Source organism: Serinus canaria, unplaced genomic scaffold (genome assembly GCF_022539315.1).
Source record: "Serinus canaria isolate serCan28SL12 unplaced genomic scaffold, serCan2020 HiC_scaffold_204, whole genome shotgun sequence".
NCBI lineage: Eukaryota > Metazoa > Chordata > Aves > Passeriformes > Fringillidae > Serinus > Serinus canaria.
In genome coordinates this window covers 1-11,313 of record NW_026108318.1, presented here as the reverse complement: position 1 = coordinate 11,313, position 11,313 = coordinate 1, and the positions used below count along the sequence as shown (strand labels likewise).

At 59.3% G+C, this 11,313-nt stretch overlaps 3 protein-coding genes across 3 annotated transcripts; all 3 read left to right on the top strand.

Annotated features, from left to right (window-relative positions):
- Nucleotides 1–341: 341 nt before the first annotated feature.
- On the top strand, nt 342–5,709 carry LOC127061190 (spectrin beta chain, non-erythrocytic 4-like; the record flags this gene model as incomplete). Its single annotated transcript, XM_050987765.1, has 4 exons — nt 342–625; nt 2,371–2,544; nt 3,794–3,836; nt 5,152–5,709. Coding segments are annotated over 4 exons (648 nt in total), but the record flags the coding sequence as incomplete, so codon positions are not given.
- Nucleotides 5,710–6,665: 956 nt separating this feature from the next.
- On the top strand, nt 6,666–8,472 carry LOC103824994 (zinc finger protein OZF-like). The gene is given in 1 exon segment (XM_030238679.2): nt 6,666–8,472. A coding segment is annotated over 1 exon segment (1,326 nt). The 3' UTR covers nt 7,992–8,472.
- Nucleotides 8,473–9,129: 657 nt separating this feature from the next.
- Nucleotides 9,130–11,308, top strand: LOC127061191 (zinc finger protein 239-like; the record flags this gene model as incomplete). The annotated part of the gene is made up of 2 exons (XM_050987767.1): nt 9,130–9,390; nt 10,359–11,308. Coding segments are annotated over exons 1-2 (990 nt in total), but the record flags the coding sequence as incomplete, so codon positions are not given.
- Nucleotides 11,309–11,313: the final 5 nt, after the last annotated feature.

Below are 11,313 nucleotides of genomic sequence, written 5' to 3'. Positions count from 1 at the left end.
CATTGTCCCTGCTGTCCCCTGGATCTCCCTGTGTGTCCCCTCATTGTCCCCTCATTGTCCCCTGCTGTTCCCTGGATCTGCCCGAGTGTCCCCTCACTGTCTCCTGGATCTCCTCGCATGTCCCCTCACTGTCCCCTCACCATCCCCTGGACCTCCCCACGTGTGCCCTCATTGTCCCCTGCTGTCCCCTGGATCTCCCCAACTGTCCCCTCCATGTCCCCCTTGATGTCCCCACATTGTCCCCTGGATCTCCCCACATGTCCCCTCACTGTCCCCTCACTGTCCCCTGGATCTCCTCACTGTCCCCTCACTGTCCCCTCACTGTCCCCTGCCATCCCCAGCCCCGTGACCGTGACTCCCCCGCCCGTCTCCCCGCCGGCCCCGAGGCCCTTCCGGAGAGGACCCCGCGGCCGGAGCGTCCCCGCGCGCGGGACCGGCCGAAGCCGCGGCGCCGGCCGCGCCCCCGGGACTCGGCGCAGGGCCCGGCGGAGCCGCGGCGCTCGCGGTCGGCGCCGGCGCAGGGCAGCGCGCCGCCACCGCCGCCGCCCGCCCACACGGTGACGCACGAGGGGTTCCTGCTGCGCAAGCACGAGCTCGACGGCGCCGGCAAGAAGGCGTCCAACAGGTCTGGGGGCAGCGTGGCCGTGGGGGTCATCAAGAGTTGGGGGGTTCTCCAAGGGTTGGGGTCATCAAGAGTTGGGGGGTTCTCCAAGGGTTGGGGTCATCAAGAGTTGGAGAGGTTCTCCAAGGGTTGGGGGTCATCAATGGAAGGGGTCCACCAAGGTTGGGGTTCATCAAGAGTTGGAGAGGTTCTCCAAGGGTTGGGGTTCATCGAGAGTTGGAGGGGTTCTCGAAGGGTTGGGGTCATCAAGAGTTGGGGGTTCTCCAAGGGTTGGGGGTCATCAATGGAAGGGGTACACCAAGGGTTGGGGTTCATCAAGAGTGGAGAGGTTCTCCAAGGGTTGGGGCTTCTCAAGAGTTGGGGTTCTCCAAGGGTTGGGGGTCATCAAGAGTTGGAGAGGTTCTCCAAGGGTTGGGGCTTCTCCAAGAGTTGGGGTTCTCCAAGGGTTGGGGTCATCAAGAGTTGGGGGGTTCTCCAAGGGTTGGGGGTCATCAATGGAAGGGGTGGGCCAAGGGTTGGGGTTCATCAAGAGTTGGGGGTTCTCCAAGGGTTGGGGTCATCAAGAGTTGGGGGTTCTCCAAGGGTTGGGGGTCATCAATGGAAGGGGTACGCCAAGGGTTGGGGTTCATCAAGGGTTGGGGTTCATCAAGAGTTGGGGGTTCTCCAAGGGTTGGGGGTCATCAGGAGTTGGGGGTTCTCCAAGGGTTGGGGTCATCAAGAGTTGGGGGGTTCTCCAAGGGTTGGGGTCATCAAGAGTTGGGGGTTCTCCAAGGGTTGGGGTTCACCAAGAGTTGGGGGGCTCTCCAAGGGTTGGGGTTCATCAAGAGTTGGAGGGGTTCTCGAAGGGTTGGGTTCATCAAGAGTTGGGGGGTTCTCCAAGGGTTGGGGTTCTCCAAGAGTTGGGGGGCTCTCCAAGGGTTGGGGTCCATCAAGAGTTCGGGGGGGTTCTCCAAGGGTTGGGGTCCATCAGTGATGGGGTCCACCAAGGGTTGGGGTTTCTCCAAGGGTTTGGTGTCCATCAATGCAGAGAGCCCACCAGAATTTGGGGTTCCACCATGAGCTGGAGCTTCCCAACAAAGGGGATTGACCAAAATTTGGGGTTCTACCACGAGTTGGGGGGTGTCCATCAGCGATGGGGATCGACCAAAATTTGGGGTTCTACCACGAGTTGGGGGGGTCCATCAATGAAGGGGATCGACCAAAATTTGGGGTTCTACCATGAGTTGGGGGGGGTCCATCAATGAAGGGAATTGACCAAAATTTGGGGTCTCACCAAGGGTTGGGGGGGGGGTCCATCAGTGAAGGAGATTGACCAAAATTTGGGGTTCTACCACCAGTTGGGGGGGGTCCATCAGTGAAGGGGATTGACCAAAATTTGGGGTTCTACCACGAGTTGAGGGGGGTCCATCAGTGAAGGGGATCGACCAAAATTTGGGGTTCTACCACGAGCTGGGGGTGTCCATCAATGAAGGGGATCGACCAAAATTTGGGGTTCCACCACGAGTTGGGGGTGGTCCATCAATGAAGGGGATCCACCAAAATTTGGGGTTCTACCACGAGTTGGGGGGTCCATCAGCGAAGGGGATCGACCAAAATTTGGGGTTCTACCACGAGTTGGGGGTGTCCATCAATGAAGGGGATCGACCAAAATTTGGGTGTACCCCAAAGACGAGACCCTTCATGGACCGACCCACCAAATTTCGGGGATCCACCAAGCCCTGGTGGTCACCCCGCCGTCCCACGAGCAGGTCCTGGGTGAACCTCTACTGCGTGCTGGCCAAGGGCGACCTGGGCTTCTACAAGGACGCCAAGGGCCCGGCGTCGGGGGCCACGCACGGCGGGGAGCCCCTGCTGAGCCTGCACCGCGCCGCCAGCGAGGTGGCCAACGACTACAAGAAGAAGAAGAACGTCTTCAAGCTCAAGTGGGTCCTGGGCCTGGTCGGGTTTGGGGTCTCTGATGGCACTTTTGGGGTCTCTGATGGCACTTTTGGGGTCTCTGATGTCATTTTGGGGTGTCCTGTTGATTTGGGAGGGTCTGATGGCGTTTTGGGGTCTCCGATGGCACTTTTGGGGTCCCCAATGGCACTTTTGGGGTCTCTGATGTCACTTTTGGGGTCTCCAATGTCATTTTGGGGTCTCCTGTTGATTTTGATGGCCCTGATGTCATTTTGGGGTCTCGGATGTCATTTTGGGGTCTCCTGTTGATTTGGGTGGCCCTGATGTCATTTTGGGGTATCCAATGGCACTTTTGGGATCTCTGATGTCATTTTGGGATCTCGTGTTGATTTGGGGTCTGTGATGTCACTTATGGGGTGTCTGATGTCACTTTTGGGGTCTCCGATGTCATTTTGGGGTCTCCGATGTCATTTTGGGGTCTCCGATGTCATTTTGGGGTGTCCTGTTGATTTGGGTGGCCCTGATGGCACTTTTGGGGTCTCTGATGTCACTTTTGGGGTCTCTGATGTCACTTTTGGGGTCTCTGATGTCATTTTGGGGTCTCCGATATCACTTTGGGATCTCCTGTTGATTTGGGTGGGTCTGATGTCACTTTTGGGGTCTCTGATGTCACTTTTGGGGTGTCTGATGTCACTTTTGGGGTCTCCGATGGCACCTTTGGGGTCTCTGATGTCATTTTGGAATCTCATGTTGATTTTGATGGCCCTGATGGCACTTTTGGGATCTCTGATGTCATTTTGGGGTCTGCGGTGTCATTTTGGGATCTCCTGTTGATTTTGATGGCCTTAATGTCACTTTTGGGGTCTCCGATGTCACTTTTGGGGTCTCTGATGTCATTTTGGGGTCTCATGCTGATTTTGGTGGCCCTGATGGCACTTTTGGGGTCTCAATTATGGTGGCTTTGATGTCACTTTTGGGGTCTCTGAGGTCATTTTGGGGTCTCCACTGGCACTTTTGGGGTCTCTGATGTCACTTTTGGGATCTCCAATGTCATTTTGGGGTCTCTGATGTCACTTTTGGGGTCTCTGATGTCATTTTGGGGTCTCCTGTTGATTTGGGTGCCCCTGATGTCATTTTGGGGTCTCTGATGGCACTTTTGGGGTCTCCACTGGCACTTTTGGGGTCTCTGATTTCACTTTTGGGGTCTCCTGTTGACTTTGGTGGCTGACACCCCAGAGTCCGGGGGGACACGGTGACAATGTCCCTCTCTTGTAGGACCGGCGACGGCAGCGAGTTCCTGCTGCAGGCCAAGGACGAGGTGCGGCTTTGGGGGGGGTCTCTGTAGGGTTTTGGGGGGTCTGATGGGGGTTTGGGGGGGTCTCTGTAGGGTTTGGGGGTTCTGATGGGGGTTTTGGGGGTCTCATGGGGATTTTGGGGGTCTGATGGGGTTTGGGGGGTTGATGGGGTTTGGGGGGTCTGATGAAGGTTTTAGGGGGTCTGATGGGGGTTTTGGGGGGTCTGATGGGGGTTTTGGGGGGTCTGATAGGGGTTTTGGGGTATCAGATGAGGTTTTGGGGGGTCTGATGGGGGTTGTGGGGTGGTCTGATGGGGGTTTTGGGGTGTCTGATGAAGGTTTTGGGGGGGTCTGATGGCGGTTTTGGGGGGTCTCATGGGGGTTTTGGGGGTCTGATGAAGGTTTTGGGGGGATCTCATGAAGGTTTTAGGGGGTCTGATGGGGGTTTTGGGGGTCTCATGGGGATTTTGGGGGGTCTCTGATGGGGGTTTGGGGGGTCTGATGAAGGTTTTGTGGGGTCTCATGGGGGTTTTGGGGGGTCTGATGAAGGTTTTGGGGGGTCTGATGGGGGTTTTGGGGGGTCTGATGGGGTTTTGGGGGGTCTGAGTGGGGGGTACAGATGAAGGTTTTGGGGGGACTGGTGGGGGTTTGGGGGGTCTGATGGGGTTTTGGGGGGGTCTCATGAAGGTTTTAGGGGGTCTGATGGGGGTTTTGGGGTGTCTCATGGGGATTTTGGGGGGTCTGATGGGGGTTTGGGGGGTGTCTGATGAAGGTTTTGTGGGGTCTCATGGGGGTTTTGGGGGGTCTGATGGGGGTTTGGGGGGTCTCATGAAGGTTTTAGGGGGTCTGATGGTGGTTTTGGGATGTCTGATGAAGGTTTTGGGGTGTCTGATGGTGATTTGGGGGGTCTCATGGGGGTTTTGGTGTGTCTGATGATGTTTTTGGGGGGTTCTCATGGGGATTTTGGTTGATTTTCATTGTCCCTGACCCCATTTTTGTTGTCCCTAACCCCATTTCATTGTCCCTGACCCCATTTTTGATGCCATTAACCCCATTTTCAGAGTCCCTGACCCCATTTCAGTTGTCCCTGACCCCATTTTTGGGGTCCCTAACCCCATTTCATTGTCCCTGACCCCATTTTTGGGGTCCCTGACCCCATTTTTGTTGTCCCTGACCCCATTTTCATTGTCCCTGACCCCATTTTTGGGGTCCCAACCCCATTTTCATTGTCCCCGACCCTATTTTCGGGGTCCCTGACCCCATTTTCGTTGTCCCTGACCCCATTTTCGGGGTCCCTGACCCCATTTTCGGGGTCCCCGACCCCGTTTCTGTCCCCCAGGAGGACATGCAGGGCTGGCTGCGGGCGCTGGCCGCCAGCGCTCAGGAGCACGCCGAGCTGGCCCGGTGGCAGCAGGGCCTCCTCACCACCTCCTCCACCGACGAGGGGCTCCCCCGGCGCGACCCCGACCGGCCCCGGCGGAAGTGACGCCCCCCGAACCCCAACTTTGGGGTCCCAGCCCCACAAAAATCCCAAATTTTGGGGTCCTGGTTCCCCCAAAAAACCTGAATTCTGGGGTCCCGCCCCCGCTGCCCACGAGCCCTGGGTTTGGGGTCCCAAGCTGTGATTTTGGGGTCCAGGCCTCCCCAAACTCTAAACTGGGGGTCCCGTCCCCCCTGAACCTCGGGTTTGGGGTCCTGGTCCCACCCAAATCTGAGTTTGGGGTTCTGGCCACCCCAAAAGCTGAGTTTGGAGTCCTGGCCTGCCCAAACCCTCAATTTTGGGGTCCTGGCTCCCCCCAAAACCCAAATTTTGGGGTCCCGGCCCCCCTTTCCCCCAGCACAAGCCATAGAAAGCCGGGGGGGCCCCAGCGCCGCCGTTGTACAAATGTAATAAAGCACCCGCTGCACCCCAAAACTGGTCTGGGGATTTTGGGGAGTCCTGGGGGGGCCTTGGGGACATCCTGGGGGGGTTTTGAGGTGTCCTGGGGGGATCTGGGGAGTCCAGGGGGAGTTTGGGGCATCCTCTGGGGGGGTTTGGATGTCCTGGGGGGGCTTGGGGTCATCATGGGAGAAGTTGGGATGTCCTGGGGCGATTTTGGGGGAGTCCTTTGGAGTTTGGGGGAGTCCGGGGGGGGTTTCGGGGTTCCATCCCTTTCCTTGAGGAGGGATTGAAGAGGAGGAGGAAGGGAAGAAAAGGAGGTGGGGAAAGAGAAAAAGGAGGATGGAGGGAAAGAGGGATGGAAGAGGAGGAGGAGGTGTGGTTGGGAGGGAGGAGGGGGGAGGATGGAGGAGGAGGAGCGGGAGGAAGAGGAAGAGGAGGGACAAAGGCGGATCCAGGCTGAGCAGAGAGAAACGCGAGCTCCAGCCGTGCCTGAATTCGCAGCCCCCACCTGTGGGATCATCGCCCCCCTCATGGCGCAGGTGAGCGGGGAGGGGGAGCTCGGCCCAGATATCCCGGGGGGTGCCTGGGTGGGGTTTTTCGGGGGATCTGAGCGGAAAAGGCCCCTCGGGGGGACATCGTGGGGTGGCGGTGGCGGCAGAGGCAGCCTGGAGGAGCAGAGCCCTGTGTCCCCCGGGAGCCCAGAGAGGGGGGAGCGGCGCCGTTGTCGGGAGCCTCAAGAGGCTGGAGAGGGGCAGGGGGGACTCCTAGGAGCCGCTGCAGCCCCGAGCAGAGAATGAGGGGAGAAGGGAGCCCGGGAGCCCAAAGAGCCCCGGAATCCCGAAATGGGGAGAGCAAAGAGGGGGCAGTGGGTCCCCGGGGATGCCCTGGGGGGATCTCCTTCCCCTTGCCTGTGGCACGGAGGCAAATCCCATCCTGTCCTTGTCCTTCCTCCCCCAGAGCAGGAGCTGAGCATGGAGAGCAGGGAGGACAAATCCCCGCGGCAGAACCTGGTGGCAGAGGCCGTTTTGAGCGGCTCCACGGCGCAGGAAGCCAACGGGGAGGAAAAGCCCCGGAGATGCCGCACGAGGAGGGGCTGCAAACGCAGATCACAGGGATCTGAGGGGGAAAGAGCCAGCCTGGGCTGGGAAGGCGGCCGGAGATGGAGCCAGAGCTAGGAGCTGGTGCTGCATGAGCAGGTCTGTGATGGGGAGAAGCCGCACACGTGTGGGGAGTGTGGGAAGAGCTTCAGGTGGAACTCCAAGCTCATCGAGCATCAGAAGATCCACACTGGAGAGAGGCCCTTTGAGTGTGGGGAGTGTGGGAAGAGCTTCAGCTTCAGTTCCAGCCTGATCAAGCACCGGAAAATCCACACTGGGGAACGGCCCCATGAGTGTGGGGTGTGTGGGAAGAGCTTCAGGACGAGCACCCACCTGCTCAGCCACCAGATGATCCACACTGGTGCAAAGCCCTACAAGTGTGGGGAGTGTGGACAGAGCTTCAGCCGGAGGTCCAACCTGATGCGGCACCAGGTGATCCACACTGGGGAGAAGCCCTACGAGTGTGGGGAGTGTGGGAAGAGCTTCAGGTGGAGCTCTGACTTGATCAAGCACCAGATCATTCACACTGGGGAGAGGCCCTACGAGTGTGGGGAATGTGGGAAGAGCTTCAGCTGCAGCTCCCACCTGAGCAGCCACCAGAGAACCCACACTGGGGAAAGGCCCTACGAGTGTGGGGAGTGTGGGAAGAGCTTCAGCTGCAACTCCAGCCTGATTAAACACCAGAGGACCCACACTGGGGAACGGCCCTACGAGTGTGAGTGCGGGAAGAGCTTCAGCCAGAGCTCTGACCTCATCAAGCACCAGAGGATCCACACTGGGGAGAGGCCCTACAAGTGTGGGGAGTGTGGGAAGAGCTTTAGGTCAAGCTCTGACCTGATCAAGCACCAGAGGATCCACACTGGGGAACGGCCCCATGAGTGTGGGGAGTGTGGGAAGAGCTTCAGGGACCATGACACCCTGATCAGGCACCGAAAGATCCACACTAGGGAGAGGCCTTATGAGTGTTCCGAGTGTGGGAATAGCTTTCGGTTCAACTCCCATCTCGTCCTGCACTATCTCAGTCACAGAGACGAGAGGCCTTTCTGCTGCCCTGACTGCGGGAAGGGATTCAAGTACAACTCCCAACTCATCGTCCACCAGAGAATCCACACTGGGGAGAGACCCTACGAGTGTGGGGAGTGTGGGAAGAGCTTCTCACAGAGCTCTCACTTGACCCGACACCAATGCAGCCACCACTAAGGGAAGCCCTGCGAGTGCCCCGAGTGTGGGAAGAGCTTCGTGTGCTGCTCCAGCTCCATCCCCCGCTGGAGGAAACACATTCCTGTGATCCATGTTGGGAATACTCCTGGCTGCTTCTCCTTTTGGTTTTGCCCTATTTTTTTTATCTTCTCCATCTCTCTGTACTCCAAACGCCAGGAGAGATGGATCTGTCACCTCAAAACGTCTCAAACCCCAGAGATGGATCTGTCACCTCAAAACATCTCAAACCCCAGTGAAAACAGCTCAGTCTTAACTGAAAGGGGCTCAGTAACACATCAGAGGGGCTTTTTGCCACCTCAAAAAAACTCTACCTCGTGATAAATTCACTCGATTCCACAACCACCAGAGTAAGAAGGGGTTGGGGGGAGCCTGGGAGAAGTGGGATCCCAATTTAGAACAGTGGGATGGGGATTGTGGGTGTATGAAAGGTATTTGATAGCGAATAAAACTCTCAGACTTACTGATTTCTCTCCCGTTCATGTTCAGTCCCTTGCAGTTCTGTTTGCAGAGTGCCGCCTCCCAGAGTGCCCCCTCAGAGCTGCCGCCCTTGGCCTGAGCCCGCCCCTTTCCCCTCACGGTTCCGCCCTTTCCTCGCACCCTTTCCCCTCACGGTTCCGCCCTTTTCTCGCCCCCTTTCCCCTCACGGTTCCGCCCTTTCCTCGCCCCCTTGCCCTCACGGTTCCGCCATTTCCTCGCCCCTTTCCCCTCACGGTTCCGCCCTTTCCTCGCCCCCTTTCCCCTCACGGTTCCCGCCCTTTCCTCGCCCCCTTTCCCCTCACGGTTCCGCCCTTTCCTCGCCCCCTTTCCCCTCACGGTTCCGCCCTTTCCTCGCCCCTTTCCACTCACGGTTCCCGCCCTTCCTCGCCCCCTTTCCCCTCTCGGTTCCGCCCTTTCTCGCCCCTTCCCTCACGGTCCGCCCTTCTCTCCCCTTCCCTCACGGTTCCGCCTTCCTCGCCTTTTCCCTCACGGTTGCGCCCTTCCTCGCCCCCTTTCCCTCACGGTTCCGCCCTTTCCTCGCCCCCTTTCCCCTCACGGTTGCGCCCTTTCCTCGCCCCTTTCCCCTCACGGTCCGCCCTTTCCTCGCCCCCTTTCCCCTCACGGTTCGCCCATTCTCGCCCCTTTCCCCTCACGGTTGCGCCCTTTCCTCGCCCCCTTTCCCCTCACGGTTCCGCCCTTTCCTCGCCCCCTTTCCCCTCACGGTTCCGCCCTTTCCTCGCCCCCTTTCCCCTCACGATTCGGCCTTTGGGAAAGGGGGAGGTGGAGGAGGGAGTGAGGAAGAGGCCGAGCGGCCGCAGCAGAAGAGGAGAAGGAGAATCTCGTGGCCCTGGCGCTCCCCGAATGGCCGCAGCCCCGGGAGCATCGCCCCCCCATCCCGCAGGTGCCCGGGGAGGGGGAGCCGGCCCAAATATCCCGGGGGGTTTGGGGTTTTTTGGGGAGGGTATTTGCAGCTGGCAGGGCTCCAAAGCCGAGCCGCAGGTGGCCCTAGGGAGGTGTTTTTGTGCATCCCAGAGCTGGCAGTGGCTTCTCCCAGTGTGAGCCCAGTTGGTCCGCCCGTGTTCTTCCACTTTGCTCGGCTCTCCAGTATGAGCCCAGTCACTCCCAATCGTTCCCTCTGACGATGCAATTTGATTCCAGGAGGGACTACGAGAAGGAGGCGGGCTCAGCGAGGAGGAGGAGGAGAAGGGATGAAAGGGGAGGGATGGAGGAGGAGAAGGAGGTGGGGATAAGACAGAGGAGGAGGACGGGGAGGGGGGGATGGAAGAGGAGGAGCGGGAGGAAGAGGAGGGACAAAGGCGGATCAAGGCGGATCGGCCGCGGCCACGCGCTCGAGCCCTGCCTGAATTCGCAGCCCCCACCTGTGGGATCATCGCCCCCCCCATGGCGCAGGTGAGCGGGGAGGGGGAGCTCGGCCCAGATATCCCGGGGGGTGCCTGGGTTGGGTTTTCCGGGGCGATCTTTGGAGAATAGAGAAGTCCAAGGCTGAGCGGAAAAGGCCCCTCGGGGGGACATCGGGCGGTGGCGGCTGGCGGCAGAGGCAGCCTGGAGGAGCAGAGCCCTGTGTCCCCCAGGAGCCCAAAGTGGGGAGCCCAGAGAGGGGGGAGCGGCGCCATTGGCGGGAGCCTCAAGAGGCTGGAGAGGGGCAGGGGGGACTCCTTGGAGCCGCTGCAGCCCCGAGCAGAGAATGAGGGGAGAAGGGAGCCCGGGAGCCCAAAGAGCCCCGGCATCCCTAAACAGGGAGAACAAAGAGGGGGCAGTGGGTCCCCGGGGACGGCCTGAGGGGATCTCCTTCCCCCTGCCTGTGGCACGGAGGCAAATCCCATCCTGTCCTTGTCCTTCCTCCCCCAGAGCAGGAGCTGAGCATGGAGAGCAGGGAGGACAAATCCCCGGGGCAGAACCTGGTGGCAGAGGCCGTTTTGAGCGGCTCCACGGCGCAGGAAGCCAACGGGGAGGAAAAGCCCCGGACATCCCACATGAGGACGGGCTGCAAACGCAGATCCCAGGGATCTGAGGGGGAAAGAGCCAGCCTGGGCCGGGAAGGCGGCCAGGGATGGAGCCAAAGCTCGGAACTGGAGCTGCATGAGCAGGTTCGTGATGGGGAGAAGCCCCACACGTGTGGGGAGTGTGGGAAGAGCTTCAGGTGGAACTCCGACCTGATCAAGCATCAGAGGATCCACACTGGGGAACGGCCCTTTGAGTGTGGGGAGTGTGGGAAGAGCTTCAGGTGCAAGTTCAGGCTCATCGAGCATCAGATGATCCACACTGGAGAGAGGCCCTTCGAGTGTGGGGAGTGTGGGAAGAGCTTCAGGTGGAAGTCCAGCCTGATCAAGCATCAGAGGACCCACACTGGGGAGAAGCCCTACGAGTGTGGGGAGTGTGGGAAGACCTTCAGCCAAAGCTACAGCCTGACCCTGCACCGGCTGTGCCACTCTGGAGAACGGCCCTATGAGTGTGTGGAATGTGGGAAGAGCTTCATGTTGAGCTCAAGGCTGATAAAGCATCAGAGGATCCACACGGGGCAGAAGCCCTACAAGTGTGGGCACTGTGGGCAGAGCTTCAACCAGAGCTCCAGCCTGATCGTGCACCAGAGGAGCCACACTGGAGAAAAGCCCCATGAGTGTGAGGAGTGTGGGAAGAGATTCATCTTGAAGTCCAAACTGATCCAGCACCAGAGGATCCACACTGGAGAGAGGCCCTACGAGTGTGGGGAGTGTGGGAAGAGCTTCAGAGAGAGCTCCGAACTGACCAAGCACCAGAGGATCCACACTGGGGAGAGGCTCTACGAGTGTACTGAGTGTGGGAA